The sequence below is a fragment of the Heptranchias perlo genome, chromosome 3 (assembly GCF_035084215.1).
Source record: "Heptranchias perlo isolate sHepPer1 chromosome 3, sHepPer1.hap1, whole genome shotgun sequence".
Taxonomy (NCBI): Eukaryota; Metazoa; Chordata; class Chondrichthyes; order Hexanchiformes; family Hexanchidae; genus Heptranchias; species Heptranchias perlo.
In genome coordinates, this window is record NC_090327.1 from 78,721,621 (window position 1) to 78,749,087 (window position 27,467).

General features: G+C 42.2%; 2 protein-coding genes across 2 annotated transcripts in view; one reads left to right on the forward strand and one right to left on the reverse strand.

The window, feature by feature from the left end:
• Window positions 1-2,006, forward strand: part of terf1 (telomeric repeat binding factor (NIMA-interacting) 1) — a 64,428-nt gene extending 62,422 nt beyond the window's left edge. The window contains exon 9 of the mRNA XM_067977141.1: window positions 247-2,006. Within this exon, the coding sequence (XP_067833242.1) occupies window positions 247-423 (177 nt within the window). The 3' untranslated portion in view covers window positions 424-2,006. The remainder of the gene's footprint in view (window positions 1-246) is intronic.
• Window positions 2,007-8,002: 5,996 nt separating this feature from the next.
• The window catches only part of LOC137306639 (somatomedin-B and thrombospondin type-1 domain-containing protein), a 30,397-nt gene continuing 10,932 nt past the window's right edge, over window positions 8,003-27,467 (reverse strand). Inside the window, exons 2-5 of the mRNA XM_067975973.1 lie at window positions 18,433-18,627; window positions 17,154-17,232; window positions 10,554-10,730; window positions 8,003-9,434 (exon numbers count right to left, since the gene is read on the reverse strand). Of these exons, the coding sequence (XP_067832074.1) occupies window positions 9,317-9,434; window positions 10,554-10,730; window positions 17,154-17,232; window positions 18,433-18,627 (569 nt within the window). The 3' untranslated portion in view covers window positions 8,003-9,316. The remainder of the gene's footprint in view (window positions 9,435-10,553; window positions 10,731-17,153; window positions 17,233-18,432; window positions 18,628-27,467) is intronic.

Sequence of the window (27,467 nt, forward strand, 5' to 3'; positions counted from 1 at the left end):
TTATGTGGAAAATTGTTTACCAGGTTATGCAGATAATTTATAGGGTTGATCAGAATTATCATCTTAGTACCTGTGAAGCTAATGACCACGCGCACTCAATTTCAAAAACTTTTTTTAATATGATTTATTCCCTTGTGAAAGATCTAGTGTCATAACTTTTAAAAGAGAATGTTTATAAATGATCCAATTTATAAAGAGCTGCCAATCATCTTACAGTTGTATTTAAATAATTTATTTATTTTAAAGCCCTGGTTGCGGGAAGAAGACATGCAGCTAAAGGATGGAGTGAAAAGATTTGGATCTGGAAACTGGAGCAAGATTCTGGAGCACTATGAATTCAACAATCGTACCAGTGTAATGCTGAAGGACAGATGGAGAACCATGAAAAGGCTCTGCATGGTCGACTCTGATCATGACAGCTGAGAAATAGCAGCACTAAAAATTCCACAAAGTTATTGACCACCATCATAAATGAAAGGCTGGACAGGTGATCTTTTTCACATTTGTATGACAATGTGTAGGTCAACCTATTTAGCTGCCAGATCCATCACTTTGAAACATCTATTTTCATTCAGTAGGCTTTGAGCACGTCTTGATGTATCAGATACATTTGGTAAATTTCTCAAATATGCCATCTAATTTTACACATTCTTGTGTATATTTAAATTTTATTTTGCTTTGTGTAATGAAACGCTTGCCTTGTGAAATATGAAGATTGCAGATTTTCTGTTCTATGTGCTATGTCAAGGTGGGGGTGGGGGGGTGCACCGCAGAATTTTGATAGTCCACAAATCTACCCAGTGTCGACAACCATTCCATGTTACACCTTTTGTTCCACCAGTATCTTAATGATGTGTTCCTTAAACATAGTGCAGAGGCCAATCAAGGCATAAAAAAATATATTTTTAGATCTTTCCCAGAGTTTGAGGTTGAGTAAACTGCAAGTGAATGGGAAGTGACTTATCAAAGACTTGTATATATCAGAACCTATTTGGAACCAGGGCTGTTCTTGTGCACTAAAGAGCATCAGACTTTTACATGAGACCCCATTGGTCTATTTTGTGAGCTGCTGTGAATATCCTATTTTGTGTTCTTGTCATTTAGCATAGAATTTGCAATGAAAAGTTCACAACATATTGTAATTGAATGATATGTTAAATTGTTTAACCAAAATGTCCCCACACAGTGGTATTTTAGTAACATTATATAAAAGAACATATTGGAAGTGATGACCCGATGGAGAATAGTGAGTGGTTCCCAGGGTACTGTGTGGGGTGGGGGTATTAAAATTATTTGATTTTGTCAGCCTTATGCCTCTATTAAAGTGTTGAACTCAAAGCCAAAAGGTCAGAGTTTAAATCCTAGTCTCAACGGCTATTATTGGAACTCACCTACACTTGTTAGATGGGTTTTACAAGTTCTCAGTTTGGTAGTGAAGGGACACGAAAAGACTGGCAGGACCAGTTCTATCCCACAGCTCCTTTTTAGCTTGTTGTGGAGCAACAGTAATCTGTGGAGATGTCTGCAATCCCAGCTCAAATCTCCTGGCTGAAAGAGAAACCATGCCAGTGGAAAAACAATTCTGATTGGCTGGAAGATGAAATGTTGGAGTTCAAAATTATATGGGAACTAAATGCAGTTTGATTCTGAACATTATGCATATCCCATTTTGGTGTGCAGTTTTTATTAATGTTTAGCTGCACAGTGCAGGATGTGCTGCTAGGTACTGTGTGAGTGTGGTAAGATCACAAAAGTGTATTCCTGGCTTTGTTTGTATCACAGGAATGTTGGCTGGAAGCTAGCCAACTCCCTGTAAGTGGGGGGAACTGCAGAGCTGCAACTTGAGACCACTGTTACATGACCATTATTGAATGACACTGCCAGGAGCTGTGTAAAAAAAACACTTTGGGATGGAGAGGATTTTTTTTAATCAAATGATGCAAATAGTGTTCAGTTCCAGTATCTGTATGTGATATATGTGAATAAATATTCTTCATGACATCGGATTGCAGCATTTGTCTCTTTTTTTTGTTACAGCATGCTGGAGGCCTTCAGTATTTAGCATTTTCGAATGTTTCTTCCCCCATCTGACTCCCTTGCTAAAGGTGTGCATGGAACATTCACCCTTTCTGTTGGAAGATACCATTAGTATTTTGCATAATGCCAGTATCCCCAAACTGTGACCAATATTTAATGTATGTCATCTTTGTACTTTTTTTAAAAAATTATTTGAAATATCTTTTAGACTAAATTTGGTCTTATTCTATCATTGACAAATTTCCCATGTAGATTAGAAGTTTTGTAAGAAAAAGAGAATAAAGTCCAATAAATAATCTTTTATTTAGAGGACTCTGCTCTTGAGCAAGAATACTGAGGCAATTCTTCCCAGTCTGCAACAGAGTATTACTGTATGTTGCATCCTTCCCTTTTAGTTACCTTAATCCAAAGAAAGATTCAGTGAACTTTTGGTTTCTTTGTTTGCAGTACGTGAACTGAAATGCTTACAATGCCTGCAAAAGTGGATGAACTGGAATTCTTATTATCACCATTTTGCAAGAGGGAGAAATAAACCAAGAGCAATTTACCCTAAGCTTGGCCTCTGGGCTAGAGAATAGTACATACTACCAAAGATCTTAACTGGAAGGGTAGTGGTGTACAGAGATGTCAACCCCCATTACAAATGCATTGTTACGATTTCCAACTTCAGCACTGTTTTTAAATACCCATTTTGTAGTAGCATTTTTAACTTTGTAAATTCATTGACGTGTATTGGGTTTGAATTAATGACTGCATGAGCAGTTAGCAAGTTACCATTATAACCCTTTTCAATAAATCCACTGTCTGGTGGCATAGTTGAATCAGAACAGTTTCTGGTCTGAATCAGAGTGCTGTGAGGAGATGCTAAGGGAAGGCAAGACTTTCCAACCAAAATAGAGGGCAAATCAATAGGAGGTCATCTCCAGATGGCTCTTGTGCACCTCTTTGTTTCAGAGCATCGTCTGGCCTCTCTTATTTTAGTTGGTGCACGACTTGGTAGACTAGAATGTAAATGGAAAGGAAAAATACAATAACATTTTTAAAAACAGCTAAAGCACAACTGCGGTGTCTGACAAGAAGGCAGATAGCCTTGTTATATATACATTCGTTGTCAGTGCACTAATATCAACTGAAATGAATTCCCAAAAGTGTGTAACAAATTATATCACTGCTACACAACACAACCACCCCAATCTGGTCAGAAATTTTCAAGTTGGTTGACGTAAGCCAAGTACACATCTGTAAGTGAAGCTCCACTGAGCCCTTTTGGATTGGACCTTTTTTTATCCCTGTTTTTAAAAAGAGAATGCATGGCAATAGTCTTAGTGATGTTTCAAAAGTGGAAAAATTGGGCTATTCTCGAGCGGAATAGATAGAGGCCTGGGAGCAGGAAGCATATAGCCCAAAGAGACCAGAACATGGGGGAAGAAACTGAGGATGACATAATCCTCAAAACAGAAAACTGCTGACACCATCTGACATTGTAAATATTCTGCCCTAGAATCAGAAAAGGTTACAGCACGGAAGGAGGCCACTTGGCCCATCAAGTCCACACCAGCTCTATGCATGAGCAATCCAGCTAGACCCAGTGCCCTGCCCTATCCCTGTAGCCCTGCACATTTTTTCATTTCAAGTACTTATCCACTTCCCTTTTGAAGGCCATGATTGAATCTGCCTCCACCACCCCTTCGGGCAGTGCGTTCCAGATCATAACCACTCTCTGTGTAAAAAAAAGTTTTTCCTCATATCACCTTTGGTTCTTTTGCCAATCACCTTAAATCTATGCCCTCTGGTTCTTGACCCTTCCATCAATGGGAACAGTCTCTCTATCCACTAACCTTCATCTCAATAACTCAAAAGTAATTTATCAAGTCAGTTAAATGTTTTACTAACTTCTTGGTTCCCTTCAATATTTGGTGAGTTTGTTAATCTGCATTATCAAGACTCAGAAATGATTTTATAAGCTGAGTACTTTGTTCGGTTTTAAACAGTTTTTAGTAAATGGCATAATAGAACCAGAGGCAGTTGTATTTAGTACAGCTATGTATCTTAAATTTGACTCTTCTAGTTACTGGGAACATGGGAAGACTTACAGAAATTGTACTGGGGTACTAAGGGGCAATTCACTGATTTTTCCATGGGTTAATGCATGTTCTAACCACTCTAAGTGAGCTAGAGACATTCATCCCACATTTGAACTATACCATGGACAGACACATGGACAAAAGCAGCTTCTCTGCTGGAATACTGTGCAGATTTTTTTGTGTTGATACAAAATGTTCAGGTGCAGCTCAGGGTTCCTGATCTAAATTTATATGTCTTTAGTAGTAGCCACTTGTTGGTTGGGTTATTATCCATCTTGTCTAAAATGATCAAGATCATGTAAGAGCTGAATTCCAGAGGTGAGGTGAGAGTAACTGCCCTTGACATCAAGGCAGCATTTGACCGAGTGTGGCATCAAAGAGCCCTGGTAAAATTGAAGTCAATGGGAATCGGGGGAAAACTCTCCAGTGGCTGGAGTCATACCTAGCACAGAAGAAGATGGTAGTGGTTGTTGGAGACAATTATCTTAGCCCCAGGACATTGCTGCAGGAGTTCCTCCGGCCAGTGTCCTAGGCCCAACCATCTTCAGCTGCTTCATCAATGACCTTCCCTCCATCATAAGGTCAGAAGGGGGGACGTTCGCTGATGACTGCACAGTGTTCAGTTCCATTCGCAACCCCACAGAAAATGATGCAGTCCATGCTCGCATGCAGCAAGACCTGGACAACATCCAGGCTTGGGCTGATAAGTGGCAAGTAACATGCGTGCCAGGCAATGACCATCTCCAACAAGAGAGAGTCTAACCACCACCCCTTGACATTCAATGTTATTACCATCGCCAAATCCCACACCATCAACATCCTGGGGGTCACCATTGACCAGAAACTAAACTGGACCAGCCACATAAATACTGTGGCAACAAGAGCAAGTCAGAGGCTGGGTATTCTGTGGCGAGTGGCTCACCTCCTGACTCCCCAAAGCCTTTCCACTATCTACAAGACACAAGTTAGGAGTGTGATGGAATACACTCCACTTACCTGGATGAGTGCAGCTCCAACAACACTCAAGAAGCTCGACACTATCCAGGACAAAGCAGCCCGCTTGATTGGCACCCCATCCACCACCTTAAACATTTGCTCCCTCCACCACCAGCGCACCGTGGCTGCAGTGTGTACCATCCACAGGATGCACTGCAGCAACTCGCCCAGGCTTCTTCTACAGCACCTCCCAAACCCACGACCTTTACCACTTGGAAGGACAAGGCATGGGAACACCACCATCTGCATGTTCCCCTCCAAGTTCCCCACACAGATTGCAGTGGTTCAAGAAGGCGGCTCACCACCACCTTCTCAAGGGCAATTAGGGATGGTCAATAAATGCTGGTTGCCAGCAACGCCCACATCCCATGAATGAATAAAAAAAATGTAACACTAATAATTTATTTCAGACATTAGCTTGGTTGAAACTTTCCATTTCTCAGGTATCTAGAGTCTACATTCTCTTAACGTCTAATATGCAAAAAGTTGGAACTCTTCCATTGCGACCACAGGCCAAAAATCATGGCGTGGAAGATCATAGAGTTCTGTGCAGGATTCTAACAAGATGGAAGTGTGACATAATACAAGATGAAATGGTGAGTGCTTGGCGGATAGTCACCATGGATTTGTAAATGGCAAGTAGTGTTTGACTACTAATTGATTTTCTTTGGAGGAAATCACTGTGTATAGATAAAGAATGCAGTGGATGTATATATGGATCTTCAGAAGGCATTTGGTAAGGTGCCCCATAAGACATGAAAATTAAATCCCATGGTATTAGAAAATGTAGAGAGAGCTGGCTAAGGGATAGAAAGGAAATAATAGGGGTAAATGAATATTTTCAGAGTGGCAGGATGTGAATAGTGGTGTGTCCTGGGAATTTATGCAAGGACTTTTATTTAATTTTCCATTTATATAAATGATCAGGACATAGCCACATGAGGATGTCATCACAGTTTGCTTAATATACTAAATTGAGGCCATAGAAAACAGGAAAAATACAGGACATTGCAGGAGGACATAAGTAGGTTAGCAAAGTGGGTAGACGCAGTTCAAACCAGAGAATTGTGAAGTAGGGTAAAAAGAACAGTAAAAGGAAGTGTATTTTAACTAGCAAGACTCTTAACAGATTGGAGGAACTGAGAGGTCTAAAACTGAAGATATGTAAATCTTTAAAGGTGGGAGTGCAGGTAGAAACGGCTATAGGTAAATATGATTTTAAATTTTATAATTGAGACATTGAATATAAAATCAAGGAAGTGAATTAAATTTGTACAAGGCAATCATTAGGTCAGAGATGTAGTATTGTGTGCAGTTCTGGACATTGCATTAAAGGAACAATACTAGAGCCATCGTACAGTGAAGATTCAATAGAATGAAAGATTGTAGTCATGAAGAAAGACTAGAAAAATTGGGGCTTGTTTCACTGGAAGAAGTTAAGGGGAATCTAATAGAGGTTTTCAAAATTTTAAAAGGGTGAATAGTGAAAAATTGTTTCCACTAGTTTGCAAATTGATTTAAAAAGGAGCATAGACTCAAGAATATCACTAGAAGAATGAAGAGGAAATTAGTTGAAATTTTTTCACACACAGAGTTACTAGAACTTGGAGGCCCCAAAATTCCATGGGGGTCTACCCTGTACAACATCATAACATTGATTACACTTCAAATGTACTTAATTGGCTTTAAAATGCTTTGGGGCATCCTGAAGTCATGAATGGCGCTATATAAAGGCAAATGATGGGACAAGGTTTCCTTAAGATAGGAGTTCCCACTACTGGCCCTGTGTATCAGTGGTGGTCAGTAACATGAGAAAAATGATGTATTACTACCTCTACAAGGGTTTATGTGGGCCCCACTGGTGAGGTCCAAGCCTTGCAAGCGGCCTCAACCCCTGAAGATGACAATTTTAAAAAACAAAAAATAAATTTCCTGGATTTGCTCATGCTGTGCTCCTGGCTCCAAAATATAGTGCTAGCCCAGACTCGCATCCACCCCCCTCCGCATTCGTGCCTCTCCCCTATATCTACCTGTGGACTGTCGCGCCATCCAAGCCACCTGATATTGGCCAGTGAGCTGTAGCGGTCGACTCCCCAAATCAGCCATTGCATAGTTTAGATGAGAAAGAGGAGTTAAGAAGGATCCAGCAAATGTAGGTGTGACAGGTTTGGTCTGGATTCACCATCACCTTGGGACACACATTTATAGATTCCCCCCCCCCCTCCCCCGGGCCTGGACATGTTGAAAAAGACCAGTCTTTGCCACCACCACTATACAACAGCGGCTTGTGAAGATGGTCCACAGTTATGTATAATGTATGGTAATGGCTATGGTACTGGGTTAGCAACCCAGAAGTGAATGAGTTCAAGTCCCACTGGGGAATTTGTAAAATTGAATTAGGGGGTGGAATATGGAATTTGGCTCTCTTGTGAATTCCTGGTATCTGTCAACAGCAAGGGGAGAGCATTCGATGTACAACTAAGGGAGAGGGGTATAACTCTAAGAGAAATCTGCAAACATTACATTCATTGTTTTGTGATTGGTTCCTGTGAGTATACCTCTATGCCTGACTGTCTATCTCTCTTTTTCTCTCTCTCTGTCTATATCTCTCATTCCCTTTCTGTCTCTCTCACAGCTTTGTTTGCTTAAAAATTCAGCTGGTTTATTTTTTTAAAAATAAGAATTCAAATTAGGATAACAAAAGATACTCTGTGTATATTTGTCTCTCTTTCTGTCTGTCTCTCTAGCCTTATTTCAGTATACTTGTCTGCAATAATCCTGATATTAAATAACTACATCTACTCCAGTTAGAATTTCTCAATCACCTCCTCAAACAGACATTTCCGGTAAATAAAATGAGTCTAAATATCACTGTTGTCAGATGCTACAGTTTTTAAAAACTTTATTTGCAAAACTTTTTGTGTTGCCAAATGTACGTTACAATTGAGTTTTGTGTAACACTAAATTGAACAAAGTTATATTCTTGAGTGAAACTTTTGAATTTCTACCTCGATGGTGATCAACAGTTTAAGTGCAGTGTTTCATCGTAAGCTGTATCGAATACATGTAAAGCCCATGATGTATTCTATAGTTGATGTTATTACTGCTCAACAGAAGTCCAAACTAACACTTAGTGATTCATCAAGGATCATGAAAATGTTGTTTACAAGTTTTTTTCCTCGATCTTCAGGATGTCTACTTTCTCTTTTCCCCAAATTTTAAGGGACTATAATTCTTTGTATCAAACAAAAACTGCATGCATCATAAGCAAACTGACCAAACGGTCATTCAATTATCCTTTTCCCAATTTTTCTTACAACAAGATACTATGATCTGTGATCAGATACTATGCAATCTCTGAATTGGTACTGAGCAGCAAGTCCAAAAATACACATTTGATTTTGTGCTTATAAAAATGTGTGGTGACTTGCCTGGGGGATAGGACAGTTTTTTCTGTCTATTTGATTGCATCCTTCATCCCAAGGTTATGTAAAGCATGGTCCTGATGCAATGCATAACATACTCCACATTATCCAGGGAATGTGCCTAAGCCCCCATCTTAGAAAAGCACCGTCCACTGAACCCACCATCACATTTGCATTCCACACTCTAATTTTACAGCATTCTGAGTAAGATTGCTTAGTCATTGATTAATGTGTGGCAAGTTTGTGTTTTGGACATGTCTGGACTTTTTCTTTCCACTTAGGAACCTTTTATAATCATTAGATACAACAGACTTTCATTTCAATTATCTAGACTAGATTTGAACCTGAAAGGGCAAGTCCCCTAAATTTGTTCTTTTTGATTTAAATTAACTTTCAAATACTAAAGAAAAGTATGTCATCAATTTGAAATTGAATTCCTAAAATAACAATCCATGCCTGAAGTATGTCAAGAGCCATTTCTATTTTTAAACAAAAGCTTAAAACCCAAGAATATATTATACAATTCACGGAAGATCACCGATTATGTCTTCAGTCCTGTGCCAGTTTTATTAAACATTTGAACTGGTCTTTTTAAAGGTCTTCATTAACATTCAGAATGATTCAGTGCTATTTTACAGTAATATTTCCAAAGTGTGATCTTGAAAGCAAGATAAGTGGTGGTTTTGTCAGACTGTTATAAATTTAAGCTTAACATTACATAACAACATCGTTTATAACTTAGTGTGAAAAGTTTCTAAAATAAGGAATGCCTTCTCAAGTAAATATAAAACTGTGGACAACAGGGCATGAACACTGTGCCACCTCATGCACTTTTTTCCATGTTCCCCTACATCGAGAATTACCCACTGCTTGCCATTGGAAAATACGAGTCCTGTCAGAAAAGCAAATACAAAAAAAAACATAACACAAGAAGTACAAACCTTGTCATCATATATGGAAAGATGTATACATAGAGATACAGACACAGAATGATTAGCTTTGATGAGAACAAAATAAGCCTGACAACAAAACTGTAAAAGTTCTAAAATTAATTTGAATTATAGACCCTACACAATTGGACAATTAAAATAAAAACAGGAAATGCTGGAAATATACTGCAGGTCTGTCCACATCAGTGTGATGCTGTCCCAACATAGTATAAGATATGCGATTTGAGAACCTTTTCATTCATTCATCTGACGAAGGAGATAATCTCCGAAAGCTTGTGATTTTAAAATAAATTTGTTGGACTATAACCTGGTGTTGTAAGATTCCTCACATCAGTAAAGAGTACTTGAAACATGCAGTCAACCTGTGAAATACACTACAACTGATAGTTACATAATTTAAGTATATATTGGTGGCTTTCCTGTGGCAGTGTTCCTGGGTAGTCTGTGGTCTGAAGCACGATTAGCTGATAACCTAGTCTGTCCTTTTAAGGACACTGTTCAAGTACTCATTGTGACTAAGTAATCTAAATAGGCAAATCCCCAGGCAATTGTAGCTAATTGTAAACTCCTGAGGACAATTGTAACTGTTTATAAATTTCGAGCTCCAGGCCAGAAGGACCATCATGTAATGACTAACTTTCTTCTTTTTTTAAAGATTATTTTGCATCTGTAACAAAATGTAGCACTGTGAATTGTGATGTCCTATTGTGACAAGTGCACACTAGGCACAAGACGATAGATATACTATCATCATATATATATATATTAAAAAATGCATGCCATCCATAGTAAATGAGGAAAATTTGTCCTATATTTTATGGATTTTCTGATTTGACCCATGAAATGATGAGCAATATTGGGTTTGTACTCATGAAGAGAATTTAAAAGAATAAGCTCAACAAACCTAATTGGCTCAAAGTTACTAAAGGGCTGATATTGTTCAATAATAGGAACATATTTCAGAAACTGGAAAACTCAAGAAATAGCATCTGATAAATTAATTAATTGACTGTGTTATATTTAATGTTCATACATGCACATTTGATTGACTTTATAATTACCCATTATCGCCTGCCCCGTCACCATGACAACGATGGTTGTGTGAATTCATGGCTGGTGGTTGACATGTTACACAGACAGTGTAACCTTCTCGGAGATATTGCATCCATCTAGCAAATGGGCGATTCTCTACAGTGCAGTGGAAGGACAGCGATTCAATCTTAAACTCTGCACAATACCTGATTAATAACATAAGAAGTAAAAGTGAATTATGAAACATTATCATTTATTTCACCTTGAAACTCATAGACTATGCAAGAAATGTATCATCAAGTAAGTCATATTCTTTATCTTCTGTTTTCTGTAATCTTTAACCTGGTTCAGTAGTGGGGAAAATGCTAGAGTCTATTATAAAGGGTGTGGTAACAGAACACTTGAAGCGCATTAACGGGATTGGACAAAGTCAGCATGGGTTTATGAAAGGGAAATCATGCTTAACAAATCTATTGGAGTTTTTTGAGGATGTAACTAGTAAAATAGATAGGGGAGAACCAGTGGATGTGGTGTATTTGGATTTTCAGAAGGCTTTCGATAAGAGGTTAGTGTGCAAAATTAAAGCACATAGGATTGGGGGGAATATACTGGCATGGATTGAGAATTGGTTGACAGACAGGAAACAGAGAGTAGGAATAAACGGGTCTTTTTCCGGGTGGCAAGCAGTGACTAGTGGGGTACCGCAGGGATCAGTGCTTGGGCCCAAGCTATTCACAATATATATCAATGATTTGGATGAGGGAACCGAATGTAACATTTCCAAGTTTGCAGACGACACAAAGCTGGGGTGGAATGTGAGCTGCGAGGAGGATGCAAAGAGGCTCCAATGTGATTTAGACAAGTTGGGTGAGTGGGCAAGAACATGGCAGATGCAGTATAATGTGGATAAATGTGAGGTTATCCACTTTGGTTGTAAAAACAGAAAGGCAGATTATTATCTGAATGGTGTTAGATTGGGAAAAGGGGAGGTGCAACGAGACCTGGGTGTCCTTGTACACCAGTCGCTGAAAGCGAGCATTCAGGTGCAGCAAGCAATTAGGAAGGTGAATGGTATGTTGGCGTTCATTGCAAGAGGATTTGAGTACAGGAACAGGGATGTCTTACTGCAGTTATACAGGGCATTGGTGAGACCACATCTGGAGTATTGTGTGCAGTTTTGGTCTCCTTATCTGAGGAAGGATGTCCCTGCCATGGAGGGAGTGTAACGAAGGTTTACCAGACTGATTCCTGGGATGGCAGGACTGACGTATGAGGCAAAGGAGGAGATTGCGGGGGCTCTGACACATATATTCAGAACCTCTCTGGCCACAGGGGATGTGCCAGAGGACTGGAGAACCGCTAATGTAATACCATTATTCAAGGAGGGGAGTAGGGAAAAACCGGGGAACTACAGGCCAGTGAGCCTAACATCAGTGGTAGGAAAATTATTGGAAAAAATTCTGAAGGACAAAATTAGTCTCCACTTGGAGAAGCAAGGACTAATCAGGGATAGTCAACATGGCTTTGTCAAGGGAAGATCATGTCTGACTAATTTGATTGAATTTTTTGAGGGGGTGACTAGGCGTGTGGATGAGGGTAACGCAGTGGATGTGGTATACATGGATTTCAGTAAGGCCTTCGATAAAGTCCCCCACAGGAGACTGGTCAAGAAGGTACGAGCCCATGGAATCCAGGGTGCCTTGGCACTTTGGATACAAAACTGGCTTAGTGGCAGAAGGCAGAGGGTGATGGTCGAAGGTTGTTTTTGTGACTGGAAGCCTGTGGCCAGTGGGGTACCACAGGGATCGGTGCTGGGTCCCTTGCTGTTTGTGGTCTACATTAATGACTTGGATATGAATGTAAAAGGTATGATCAGTAAGTTCGCTGATGATACAAAAATTGGTAGGGTGGTAAATAGCGAGGAGGATAGCCTCAGTCTGCAGGACGATATAGATGGGTTGGTCAGATGGGCGGAACAGTGGCAAATGGAATTTAACCCGGAAAAGTGCGAGGTGATGCACTTTGGAGGGACTAACAAGGCAAGGGAATACACAATGAATGGGAAGACCCTAGGCAAGACAGAGGGTCAGAGGGATCTTGGTGTGCAAGTTCACAGATCCCTGAAGGCGGCGGAACAGGTAGATAAGGTGGTAAAGAAGGCATATGGGATACTTGCCTTTATTAGCCGAGGCATAGAATATAAGAGCAAGGAGGTTATGATGGAGCTGTATAAAACACTGGTTAGGCCACAGCTGGAGTACTGTGTGCAGTTCTGGTCGCCACACTACAGGAAGGATGTGATCGCTTTGGAGAGGGTGCAGAGGAGATTCACCAGGATGTTACCAGGGCTGGAGCGCTTCAGCTATGAAGAGAGACTGGGAAGATTGGGTTTGTTTTCCTTGGAGCAGAGGAGGCTGAGGGGGGACATGATTGAGGTGTACAAAATTATGAGGGGCACAGATAGGATGGATACTAAGGAGCTTTTTCCCTTCGTTGAGGGTTCTATAACAAGGGGACATAGATTCAAGGTAAAAGGCGGGAGGTTTAGAGGGGATTTGAGAAAGAACTTTTTCACCCAGAGGGTGGTTGGAGTCTGGAACTCACTGCCTGAAAGGGTTGTGGAGGCAGGAACCCTCACAACATTCAAGAAGCATTTGGATGAGCACTTGAAATGCCATAGCATACAAGGCTACGGACCAAATGCTGGAATATGGGATTAGAGTAGACAGGGCTGATGGCCGGCGCGGACACGATGGGCCGAAGGGCCTCTATCCGTGCTGTATAACTCTATGACTCTATGACTCTAAGAGATTGGGTCGGCTAAGCCTATATTCACTAGAGTTTAGAAGAATGAGAGGTGATCTCATCGAAACATATAAAATTCTAACAGGACTAGACAGACCAGATGCAGCGAGGATGTTCCCGATGGCTGGGGAGTCCAGAACCAAGGGTCACAGTCTCAGGATACGGGGTATGCCATTTAGAACCGAGATGAGGAGAAATTTCTTCTCTCAGTGGGTGGTGAACCTGTGGAATTCTCTATCACAGAAGGCAGTGGAGGCCAAGTCATTAGATGTATTCAAGAAGGAGATAGATATATTTCTTAATGCTAAAGGGATCAAGGGATATGGGGAAAAAGCGGGAACAGGGTACTGAGTTAGACGATCAGCCATGATCATTTTGAATGGCGGAGCAGGCCCCAAGGGCCGAATGGCCTATTCTTGCTCCTATTTTCTATGTTTCTATGGTTCCTATTACGGTATATTTTTAAACACACTATTGTTTCTTATGTTAATATTTTTTAACAATATAAGTTGCAGGCATTGAAGGTAGCTCCAGACTTGAGCCCCACTCCCCCCACCCCCACGCCCCTTCAGCTGTCTCCCAGTCTTGCTATGACCCCACTCTATATTCTGTTCTGGACTCTGTTAGTAAAAGTCCCAACTGCCTCCTCTCCATCTTTCTTCACCATACCCCTCAAAGGACCCCTGCCCAACCTCCACACATCCTTTTTTGCTGCCTTCATCCTGATGCTTTACCCTAGGAATCTGCCATCATGCCACCTCACCTTCTCCACAACTTTCAAAATAGTTGAACACTCCATCCTCTTCCACCACCTCTTGTCAATGGTCTGAAGGAAGCCAGCACATCTCCTGGAATGGATTCTCCTCCCATGTCCATACAGTCATCTTCAATGTGCCACAAAATTCTATTTCTCATCGACACATTGCCGCCAGCCATGTGTGTGGAACCTTGCTAACAAATTGGTTGCCATGTTCCCCTACATTACAGCAATGACAATGCTTCAAAAGGTATTTCATTGCCTGTAAAGCACTTTGGGATGTCCTAAGGTTGTGAAAGGCACTTTTTAAATGCAAGTTCTTTTTTTCTTTTCACTCAAACATATCTCAATAGTACACAACCTTTGTATCCAACTTTACCCTGAGCTGAGTTTTAAACCCCTCATCCAGTCCATCATCAAAACTGCGTACTTCTACCTCCTGGCCTGTGTCTGTCCCTACTTTACCCCTCGCCTTTAACAACGCCCCTCTTGCTAGTCCCCTGAGCTGCAGCATACATCAACTACAATTCCCACACCCTATATTTGTACAAATTCTTGTTCACCTACCTCCCACCCTCCATTAACTGCCCGTCCATTAGCACATTGATTTTAAAATCCTCATCCTTGTCTTCAATTCTTTCCATGGCCTCGCTCTTCCCTACCTCTGGATCGTCACCCAGGCCTATATACCTAGCCACAATGTGTACTCTTCCAACTTTAGCCCATTAAATGTCCCCCCCACCCCCTCTCTTCCCTCTACTCTACCATTACCTTGCTGCCACATTCTGCAATTCTCTCAATCCCTACCTCTTGCTTAATCCCTTCCCCCTTTAAAAGCTCCTTTAAAAAGGCAGCACTTTCCGCTACCTTCCCTAATGTCACTCCTACTCAGGTCTGACCGCCAACTATGAAATGCTCCAGAACATTTTGCTACATTAAAGGTGCAATATAAATGTGAGTTGTTATTGTTGACTTTTACACCTGTGTTATAAAACTTGAATCTATGGGGCAGACACAAGCGAAGAGGCCAGAGTCACACTGTGGCCTGGGCATCATTTAACTAGAACTGTCAAGGTGCAGTCACTGAACCGGCATCCCAGTAAAACTCGCCAGATTTAAGCCGGCAAAATATTGGGCAGCTCAGAGGCCGCCTGCTGGCCGCAAGGGAAGCCCCAGGTGGGGGTGACGATTCGCGATCGTGGGATGGAGGGATCATGGGAGAGGAGCCCAGGATGGGAGCAACCCCAGATTATTTACCTTTTTGTGGCCTCTTTTACTGTACTGTCCGTAAAACTGGTCAGAGAGTAGATGGCACATGTTCCGCACACATCAGTTCTAAAATGGCAATCAGGGTCCAATGTACATCATAGGACCCCGATTTGCATATTAAAAGGGCCTACCATTTGAAACAGGCAGGTGCTTCAGCCATTCAGCAGTAAACTCTTTTAAAAATGGCGGCGGTGTCAGTGTTAACGGGGCAGTAAGTCTACCAACCCCAAAGTGAGGTTGTTAACGTCTCGTTAACGCCGATTTGGCTAAGTTAAAATCAACCCCTATATTTCTGACGCATACTTGCCATTGAACAAGGAGCATTGTGACTGCATTCCTGACCAGAGAGACCTATTCTCCATAGACAGGGTGCAGCACATGCTCATTGTTATATAAGTCTTGGTGAGCAATCAAAAGCATGCTTTGTCCTTTTAAGGAATGAAGCCAGCTGCTTCTTTGAGATAATACTTAGAATTCTGTCTCCTTCTGCTGTAGAACTGGAACTTTTATTTTACTTAAATTATGGTCATATGATTTCTACTGTCAGGAGCTGCTTGTAGAATCATTCCACAAAAGATATGAAAAGAAAATATTTATCTTGCTTGTTTATGCCTGAATTTGGTGAGAAGAAAAATTGAAATGGATAATGGAGTTCAAAACAGGTAATAAATCCACAAGTTAGCCAGCTTGTACTGAGGAGCCCTCAGATCACTTACTGACCGATCATGGTTCTTTCACCAAAACAATCACTAAGCCAGTGTAAAATTGCATTAAAAAATGTTATGTTAACTATGTTGTTTCCTGTTTCGTTCATGCCTTCTTTACCACTAGACTTCTCAATTGGTCAGAAGAGTAGGATGATTCAGCTGTACAGGTTTCCACTGGCACAATGCCACAATTTGGTCGAGTTGCCAGGAGGCAGGCCTGATCAGCGCAAGAATGTACCTCCTGGGCCATTTTCCCTGCTTCCTTAGTGTCATGGTCAAAGCTGGCAAAACACTAGAAGGGAAGTCTGAGGGAAAGTATCAAATTGAGGAATTGAACTTGTCATATATTTAAGGGTCTAATGTATAATCACTGGATTAGTTTCACTATTTATTTTTAAAAACTGAATCATTGCCAGACTGCAGTCAGGTCTGACGAATTGGAATCTCTTCTCCATACAGAACAATTAAAGCGTCCCGCTTTTCATACCATTCTTTTCCATCTGTTTGAGTATCTCTTCCTGACTCAGTAGTATAAGACACTTCAGATTCACTTGCACTTTTTCTTACCATGTTGCTTTGCAATTACAGATTCTTCTCTCCTGCACACGTTATGCTGCCTTACACTTGTTCTAATCCCCGCTCCCTGTATTTTGTTTTCTCTCACCATGTTGAAATAATTTGCACCTTCTATTCTGCAGCTTTGCAGTTGCATATTCTTTCTTTTCCTGAACAATTCATATATTCTCTCTCTCAATAAAATTTAAATAGAAAAAAATTCAAAATGATGAAAATCTGAAATAAAAGCAGAACATTCTGGAAATATACAGCAGGGCCATCAGCAACTGAAAAGAGAAAATATAGGTTAAAGTTTCAGGTAGAAACCTTTTGTCAAAACACTGGAGTACTTACTCAGTGTTCACTTGCAGTCTCAGTTATAAATCTCCTTTCTAAGTAGTAATACAGTATAGCACAGATTTTGCCAACTATTCAAATTGAGCAAATAAAGACATATACTATTTTATATTTGATTCACATCCAGCCAATCCTGTTCAGAGTGATAAACTGGTATTACAGTGAAGATTGTTACTCACCCAGGAATCTCTTTATCTTCAAACAAAGCACGCTTTCTTCTTTCTTTATTGTATTCTGCTGTGCTTATGAAAGCAGGGACTAGAACAGTAAAACCAAAAGGTTGAATCAAAAGCTGCATAATTAGACCAGTTACTTAATTCATTTTTAAGAGTAAAGACACAACCAAACAAGACAATGTCAATGTAGCCTAACAGGCTTATCAACTAATCATATACGGTGAAGCAAATTTCTTAATATGTACAAAATCCATTATTTTGCAGTATGGTTAGCTGCCGCATTTCCCTACATTACAACAGTGACCACACTTTAAAAGTAATTCATTGGCTGAGAAGCACTTTGGGACGTTCTGAGGTCATGAGAGGTGCTATATAAATGGAAGTTCTTTCTATATTACGAAGAATTTAATATTAATGAACAGCATTCAGTGCTAGTCTATAATCAGGCCTGCAAGTAAACTGATGTTATCATAATGGTTGCTTTTCAGTCTGCAGGGTTGTTACAATTGCAATGAAAAAAACTGTTGTACTTTGACTGCTACTATAGTCAGAATTCTCTGAATATCAACATCTTTTTTCTTCCTCTCAAACTGATATCTCTCCATCAAACATCATCCATTTAGCAGAGATATTGCTGGAAGCTTCATGCTCAGTTATGCAAAGTTATACAGAAAGGCCCCATGGCCTAGTGAATGCTTTCAGAGTCAGATGTGACAATTACATTTCTAAGAAAATGGTTATGTAGTGTCACACTGAGTTAAACCTCTGTCCTTTCACTGCGGAGATCTGGATACAAATCCAACCCTGACTAATAGAACAATAGTGTCTTCTCTCTGCCAGCTCTAAGGATCCCAAGTGAAATGAGATCATTCATTCCACTACACAAAATGACCCGGGTTTGGCATCAATTGGCAGTTCACTCAAAGACGCCGTAAGTATAGCTAGTGTGGGCAATGGAAAATTCATACTGTTACACTTTAGGATATTTTTCTGGGTTTAGGATTAAGGTACCTCATACAATGAGCATATTTCTACATCTAATCCATGCTATAGCTGATGTGGGAGTTCTTGATGATAACACCGGTGAAATAGGGGATTGGAAAATGTTCCATTGCCCCGATACCTGACATGTTTCACTTTAATAAACAAAAGAAAATATAATAACGTCAATTTGCAGTGCCCGAAAAAGCTTTCTCACAAATCAAAAGCAATTTTTAGATAAATCAACACGAGAATCCTAAAGACTATGTGAGAGTGAGAGTGAAAACTAACAGATCTGTACCATGAGACTGTCCGCAATGTGCACCCTGGTAATTCATGTACTCCAGACAGCCTGCTCGTTCCTCCAGTGCTGGGCAAGGATCTCCATGATTCTCAGGTTCTTGCTCAATGTGACGCCGTCGAATCCGCATAGTTGGTTGGCATTGCTCAGCACAGCCACTCCAGTGACTCCACTCACTTACCACACATGGACTGGCTGGAAACAAGGAAACAGCATGAAGTTGCAGTGTTTGCCCAGGATTGTGGTCATACTTTTACAGCAAAGATTTTACGATGTTGTAGTGTGCGTCTATTCTACCACATTAAAATGTGCACTTCTAATTATTTTACACTATAATCTGTGGCTGATTTCATATCTGGAAATTATCCCTCCATTAAATTCTATCCTGACCACACACTAGATTCTGATATAGGTGTCAACAACAACAACAACAACTTGCATTTATATAGCACCTTTAACGGAGTAAAACGCCCCAAGGTGCTTCACAGGAGCGATCATCAAACAAAATTTGACACCGAGCCACGTAAGGAGGTATTAGGGCAGGTGACCAAACGTTTGGTCAAAGAGGTAGGTTTTAAGGAATATCTTAAAGGAGGAGATAGAGGTAGAGAGGCGGAGAGTTTTAGGAAGGGAATTCCAGAGCTTAGGGCCTAGGCAGCTGAAGGCACGGTCGCCAAAGGTGGAGCGATTAAAATCGGGGATGCGCAAGAGGCAAGAATTGGGGGAGCTCAGAGATCTCGGAGGGTTGTAGGGCTGGAGGAGGTTACAGAGATAGGGAGGGGCGAGGGCATGGCGGGATTTGAAAACAAGGATGAGAATTTTAAAATCGAGGCGTTCCTGGACCGGGAACCAATGTAGGTCAGGGTTGATGGGAGAACGGGACTTGGTGCGAGTTAGGGTACGGGCAGCAGTTTTGGATGAACTGATGTTTATGGAGGGTGGAAGATGGGATGCCAGCCAGGAGAGCATTGGAATAGTCAAGTCTAGAGGTAACAAAGGCATGGACGAGGGTTTCAGCAGCAGATGAGCTGAGGCAGGGGCGGAGGCGGGCGATGTTACGGAGGTGGAAGTTAGGCAGTCATGAACATAAACGTTCAGCACAGCTGCTCTTATTGTGGCAACAGATTCAGTTTTTCAGGCAAATTATCATTTGTAAAGGATAAGTATTAATGCCTAAAGGTGTCTCAAGTGTTTACAGAAGTGTAGGGGGATAAATATTAAGGAAGGATGGTTATCTTCACCATGTCTGCTTCCTATTCCTGACGATAATGGGATTGATCTATCTACAGACTGGTCATGTGATGCTTTTCCACCTCAAAAAATCTTTCGGTGGTGCATACCCCGGACATAGAAGTATATTTTCTGCCATAAGATGCAACCCATTGCTGTCCAATGCTCCATCTAGTGGCTGAGTGAATACTTACCATATTCACTGATCTAGAAATTGGATCGCAGTTGAATCAGGGAACGATCCCGGTGCTGTGCGCTGCACGCACCTAATGAAGCCAGTGGCCAGAACATGGAAAATTGGTTCGCTGGCCTCATTTGTTTATTACTGGCGAGCTGCACGCGTCAGTCACGCGCTCCAAAGGTAGCTCACCCTGAAGGCACCAAGATTGGCCACCTCAGACGCCGGCCAAGGTCATATATAAAGTCCGGGGGTGGGGGGTTGCGGGAAGCAATCGGGAGGGGGCGAGCGGTAGTCAGCAGCAGCCTGTAAATTTAATGTGGAGCTGGAGGAGGACGCCTGTTTCAGGCATGGGCCATGGACAGCTATGCAAGAGGCTTTACCAATTTGGCGGGCAGCACATTTCCGGCACGGAATGAGTGCGCACACACCGCCCACCATGTTAGATGCTAAGACACCTGTTCTACACCTGTAAAACAAATGTGGCGTCATCTAATTTCTAGGCCACCAAATGGCAACATTCAAGTTCAAATGTCAGCTGGAGTTGCAATTCAAATTCATATCCCACTGTCTTTGGAGTCAATATACAGCCACTCTGGCAACAAGGCGACTGTATCTTTTGATTAAGTAATTCATGGGAGTCGAGCGGGTTGCAATTGATGACAGTAAGCTTAATTAAATGCCAAGACTGCTGGCCAAATCTTTGAAACTGCTCTGAAGTTTTAATCTATAGGTTGACTGAACGTTTATCACTACAGTTTGGTTATACTTTAAAAAAAGTTCAATAATATTGTTGTCAATTTGTTAAGTTTACTTAATATCTGAAGGTTCATTGATTACGTAAGTCCTCAGTTTTACACTGAGGCCTCTGGAGGCCCATATGGAACAGTGCTCGAGATGCTGAGTGGGGTCAGAAGCAAAAGTGTAAAACTGAGTATAACTCCACCATTGGATTTTTTTTGTTGTAAGGACATGAACCTTTTAATTTCCCTTCCTTCATCTCCCCAAACTATGCATCATTTGCAATCGAAAATGTTGGCAAGCATGTGAGCACCTACCAATGCAGCTCAGAGCCAACTGTGGTCCAAAGATACCTCTGATTTTACCTTTCTTTGTGAGGAGATGTTTGACCTTCACTCAGCACCTAGCAGCAATTAGACTGAGAACAGGAACTTGGAAGTGTGGAGAGTCGAGTTGTTTCTAAATGCTGGGTATGGCAATGGGAAGTTGGAGTTAACCCAGTCCTCTGTGGCAGGCCCAGTGATCTGATATCTAAGACATTTCCACAGGAGCTGGTCCACATAAGTGTAATAGGATGATAGCCCAAATAGAGATGAGTTATTATGACATATATTGTAGCTTTAAAAAAAACACTGATCCCTTTGAAGCCAACTTCACTATCTTATCTTTCCAAAACACTAGGGGGGGATTTTAACTCCAAAGTACAGGTGGGTTGTGGTCGGGTGGGAGATTAAAATAATAGGTATTGGAAGCGGGCCCGCATCCTGGCTTCAACGCGCCCATTTCTGGGTTTAACCCAGGCGGTTAAGAATGTGCGCACAACCGAAATCCGGAAGTCCCGTCCGCACTTAATGTTGGTGACCGGATTGTTAAAGGGGCAATTTAGGTCATTTAAACAGTTGAGGATCTTAATTTTTTGTGGATTCTGCAACAGAAACGGATGTAACTTCGACTGCACGGGTTTCCCTTGGCTTCTGAAACACCCCATTGAAATGGAGGTGCGATGCAGCCAAAGCTCATTTGGCCCTTTAAACCTGTGATTGACACATCTCAATAAAAGGTAAGGTATTGCAGCTGGTCACTCAGTTCTCTCAGGCAAATGTTTGGCTGGGAGTTCTTTGTGTTTAGACTGAGAGTTCTTTGTTGACACTGAGAATTCTTGTGTTCAGACAAATCTATCAACATTTTGGAGCCTCTCAAACTGACAAGATCAAGATGGGGGGGCGCAATGGGTGTATTCCAGAGTACATCAGAGGAGGAGGAAAATCACCATCCGTGGCAGGCACATCATGCAGTTCTGGGATCTGCAGGTGCGCAACAAGGACCTGGAGAACAGCAGACAGGGAACCAACAGCAAGGCCAAGGTCACAGGAGGCATTGCCCAAGTGAGAGGGTGTACACGCAGAGGCTGAGCTTCCTGGGCCTCTCTGAGGAGCAGTGCCTACGCAGGTTCAGGTTGAATTAGCAGGTGGTCGCAGACATCTGCAGCCTCCTTCAGAAACAGCTGCTCCCTGCTGGACCTGGTGGCCACGCATTGCCTGTCGCAGTAAAAGTAACCACTGCTCTTAATTTCGGATCCTTTCAGGGCACCACTGGTGACATCTTCGGGGTGTGTCAATCGTTTGCACATAAGTGCATAAGGCAGGTGGCGGATGGGTTATTTGCCAGGGCGTCCAATTACATGAACTTCCCCCGCGACGACATCAGCCTGAATGAGTGGGCAGCGGGTTTTGACTCTCTGGTTGGCTTCCCACAGGTGCAGGGTGCAATCGATTGCTCACTTATAGCAATCTGAGGACCACCACATGAGCCAGGAGTATTCATTAACCGACAGGGCTGTCACTCCATCAATGCGCAGCTGCTGTGCGGCCACAAGAGATTTCTGCAAGTGTGAGCCAGGTTCCCTGACAGCTGTCATGATGCCTTCATTTTGTGCCAGTGAAACGTTCCAGACCTTTTCCAGACAGGAGACAGACTTAAGGTCTGGCTCCTTGGAGAGAAGGATACCCCCTGCAAATGTGGATCATGTCACCTATGAGGAACCCCACCAACGAGGCATAAGAGCGATACAACCAGAGCCACGACCACCAGGTGTGTCATTGAGCAAGCCTTAGGCATGCTAAAGAAGCGCTTCAGATGCCTCAACAGGTCTGGGGGAGCCCTTCAGTATTCGCCAGCGAGGGTGTCTAGGATAATCGTGGTGTTCTGTGTCCTGCACAACATGGCGCTGTAGAGAGGTTTAGAAGTGGTCACGGATGAAGGCGCTCGTCAATCATCCTCTATTGGCTAGAACATTGGGGAAGAGGAAGAGGAGGAGGAGGACAAGGAGGATGAATATGACAATGGTGCACCCATCACACTAGCCACGTACATTGTTATGTGGGATGCCACGGATGCTCTCATCTCTCACAGATTCTCATGTTGACAGTCCAAAAATAAAGATTATTGAGATACTCATGCCTGGAACAATCACCACCGCGACCATCAAACCCCCTCCCCCACCCCACCTCACTTTGCACAAAACAGTTCTTCAACGACGCATATACTAATTACACAGCTGCCCAATGGGTGTCATCATGTATTGGCATTCATCATGAAGCAAATGAAAGGTCCACTTGAAAGTCTGGAAGCAATTATTGGCCAAGATTTGGAAGTGGTGATAATGAATACATTTTATGTGCCAACATAAAAAGAAATAGAAATCACCACATAACATTTGTACTAACACCTTACCCTTGGTGAACTATAAGTGCTTAAACTTACACTTCTCAGTGTTTCTACGTGGTGCATCCCCTGTGGCTTCAGCAGAGATAGTGGTAGGCTGCTCAGATCCTGGTTCTGACTGCTGAGATGCTTTTGACCTATGCCCTTTGGGTTTTGGAGCATTTTGAGGGCCCCGCCAAAGACTGCTCCACCTGCTCCTGTGCAGGGGCAGACTCGGCCATCGGGAGAGGAGCCATTATTTCAGGTACTGGTTGGGGGAAGGGGGCAACAGGTGAGAAGTGGGAATGCTCTGAGTGGAATTCCCACTTCTAGGTACTCTTTCACCATCATCCCTCTCCTGGGCCAGCGCCATATTACTCCTATCATTCTGCTGAAGAGCAGCTTGGTGAAGATCAGTAACACATTGAAAGGCCACTTGTCATGGCCTGCATAAACTCATTTGTGGGCCGTGCTTGAAGCTCAATGGAGGTGGTCACTCTCTCCATTGCAGACATTCTCAAACTTACCTGTGACATCACTCCACTAATGCTGGAGTTGGTCACCTCCAGCCTCTCAGCGATTGTGGAGAATGCGCGTGGCATGTCTTCCAGTATCTCGCAAAGGTGTTCCAGTACCTCAGTCATTCTCATTCTCAACGATTGCCCCCGGAGTTCAGCATCTGTGTCCAGCTGGGCAGAGCTTGGAGAGGAGTGCGCCCTCCGATGCGGACTCTCCATAACTGCCCCTGCCACCAATGTCTACTCGTGCTCACTTGTAAGTTGTCAATCATCAGTGGACAACCCAGCTATCTGTATAAGAGGACCCACTGAAGTGCGAGTATCTGCAATGGTGCATGGCTACATATCCTGTGACGGTGCTTCCTCAGAAGGAATGAGGTCCTCTGAGGAATCAACATTATCCATATCCACAAACTGTTCTTGTAGGCATGAAGGTCCTGGAAGACAAAAGAAAGCATAATGACTTATTCTTGGCACAATAACAATCTTGCCAATTTCCATATTACGGCTTTTCAAACTTTAGGCACTGATTATATAAAGTCAGCACCTTTGTGAAAGATGTTTTAAATTTTGTCACCAGCTATCCGTGAGCTCCCAGTCTCTCCATCTCCGATTGAGAGGACCACAGATGTCCCACTTATCTCCATTGAGTCCTCCTCCGCATCAGTTAGTTCCACAATTTGTGGAGGTCCACCATCAGTCCTCATCCTCTCTCTTGCGGTTTGTGCTATTTTCTCCTACAAGAGGAGAAAGAACAGACCTGTGAGTGACTGAAGGTGCCGTATTCACCCGATGGTTGCAGTGCATTGGGTGAGGATAACTATCATACAGATGCATCAGAGGGTCACTCACACAGATGCATCAGGATTGGAGTGAGTGACCTTGTTCGTTGCATAAATGGGGAGGTGAGCAAGTGGATAGAAAGTGAAGGATGGTTGCTGGTGACACTCAAGTGGGTGTGAGGAATATTGTGGTGGAGTAGGCGTGCCAAGACAGAGTGATGAAGGGGGATGGGGGTGTTATACTCAATGGGAGGTGGGTGAATCAACAAATTTACTCACTTTTCCAGACCTGGTCAGGTCATTGAAGCACTTCCTGCACTCCAGCTTCCTGGGCACTGTGCTCCTGCTTGTTACCTCTTGCCTTTTTGGTGACAGAACAAGGTTTCTTCCTGCCATGCCTTGGAAAAAGAACCTCCTTCCTGGCTCTCACTGCAGCCAGTAGTACATCTAGGGAGGCATCAGTAAACCTAGGTGCTGCCTTTGCTCTCCTGGACTCCATTTTTCATTTCTCCTCCAAAATCCATTTTTGAACTGGCCCCTTAAATACTGCAGTTCCGATCGCGTCATTCGGGTGCATAGTATGCCGCTGCGCAGCTTGGAGATGCGAAACCCGGAAACAAAGATAATTGCCTGCAATCGAGTTGTGATCACTGGATTTTACTAAGTTTTGGCCCCAAATAGTGGTTGTTTGCTTGTATATTGAGTGTTTTATTATTGGTGTTGGAATTGTATCCCTTGATTTCTTTAGAGCAGTGTAAACTTGAGGTGCATCAAATAATTAAAGGGCTGGATAGAGTGGTGGAGCCTGGACTGCTCTTGACTGGGGCAGTGCTTATATCTCCTTTTCCTTTGTGAGGTTGTCCAGTTCATGTTGGTCTCCAATACTGTGATCTCCGGGGTCTCAAGACCATGCTCCATGAAATGTCAGGTCGTAGGTTTGTATACATCCTTCATTGTAATAGCACTGAGGTGCCCAGTGAGCCTCATCCTTAGACTGTTCCCTGTCTCTCCTATGTACTAGATGTGGCATTGTTTGTATCATATTGCATAGACAACGTTGTGCAGTTCACATGTAACTAGGGCTGTTTTTGCTGTGTTCCTTTTTTTGTATAATGTTTTGGATAATTAGATATTTTTTAAAAAAGCATACGGGATCCTGGGCTTTATAAATAGAGGCATAGAGTACAAAAGCTAGGAAGTCATGATGAACCTTTATAAAACACTGGTTCGATCACAACTGGAGTATTGTGTCCAGTTCTGGACACCGCACTTTAGGAAGGATGTCAAGGCCTGAGAGAGGGTGTAGAAAAGATTTACTGGAGTGATTCCAGGGATGAGGGACTTCAGTCACGTGGCTAAACTGGAGAAGCTGGGGTTGTTCTCCTTGGAACAGCGAAGATTGAGAGGAGATTTGATAGAGGTATTTAAAATCATGAAGGGCCTGGACAGAATAGATAGAGGGAAACTATTCCCATTGGCGGATGAGTCAAGAACCAGAGGACATAGATTAAAGGTGATTGGCAAGAGAACCAAAGGTAACATGAGGACAAACTTTTTTGCACAGCGAGTGGTTATGATCTGGAATGGATCGGGCGGTGGTGGAGGCAGAATCAATCATGGCTTTCAAAGGGGAACCGGATAAGTACTTGAAAGGACAAGATTGGCAGCGTTGCAGGGATAGGGTGGGAGAGTGGGACTAACTGGATTGCTCTTGCAAAGAGCCGGCACGGACTCGATGGGCCGAATGGCCTCCTTCCATGCTGTAACCTTTCTATGATTCTATGATCACAGATTTAAACGCGCAAACTTGACTTCCGGGTTCCCCGCGCGCAAATTCACTGAGTTCCCGGCTCCAAGTTGAAATCCAGGCCTAGAAGTATCTGGATTCCACCTTTCCTTGGTATCCAAAGCTTAATCTGTGGAACACTGGTCATGAGTAAGCCTAGGGAAGCTAGCTAGGTGATAGATATCAAAGTATGTACTTTGCCGTATTTGTTGAGTCATTCTGCTATTAGATTATTTCTTTAAAATGCAGCAAGATATGAAAACAAGGTAACAGCTGAGTTAATGGGAGAATTAATAAACTTAAAGGAGCAAAAGTTTGGCAAACACTTTCTTATTTTGAAGAGAAAGAGTAATAAGGCCCTTGTGATCTCTTTCATCATGACACCCTTACGCTTAAGTAACACAGGACTGCTTTTCAACAGGACTTACATCATCACGTTATATTGGTTGCAAAAAAAAGCAAGAAACGGTATGCCAAATATTTTTTCGGGAAGGCAGTGCCCTTCTGACTTCGCTGAACAGCCTGTGATATTGCTCCCTAATGAGTAATCTTGCAGGATGTCCTCAGTTTGATGTGAATGTCTTTGCATGTCTGAATCTAAATATTCCATCCAATATCCATTGTTTTCAGGAGATAACACGGAAAAACGGTTTTCCATTCTAAAAGAAGAAAAACTGTGGAAATTGTATTGTAATTGTTTTTGTTGTAGACAGATATGTGTGAGATCTGATCATAATTTATGGTAATACAATCTCATTGGTCTTTTTAAGTCTTTGAGATAACTTTCCCAATAATTATTATTCAAATTTCATTCACAATAGTATTGTAGGATAATCCTGTTTCATACGGTCATAAATTTGATTTATAAGAGAATCAAGTCCTGACTCAACAAATATTATTCATTTAAGCTTTAGTTGAGCAAAGTACGTACATAGATATCCACCATTGAAACAGCTCCCTTATGAATAGTGTTCCATAGATTAAGCTGTTGTTATCTTTGAACGCAAGGAACATTAAAATCCAGATATTTCTGGTGTTTTGGAAGGATAAAAAAGGAATAGGATAGTGAAGCTTTCTTCAACGGGATTAGGGATTAG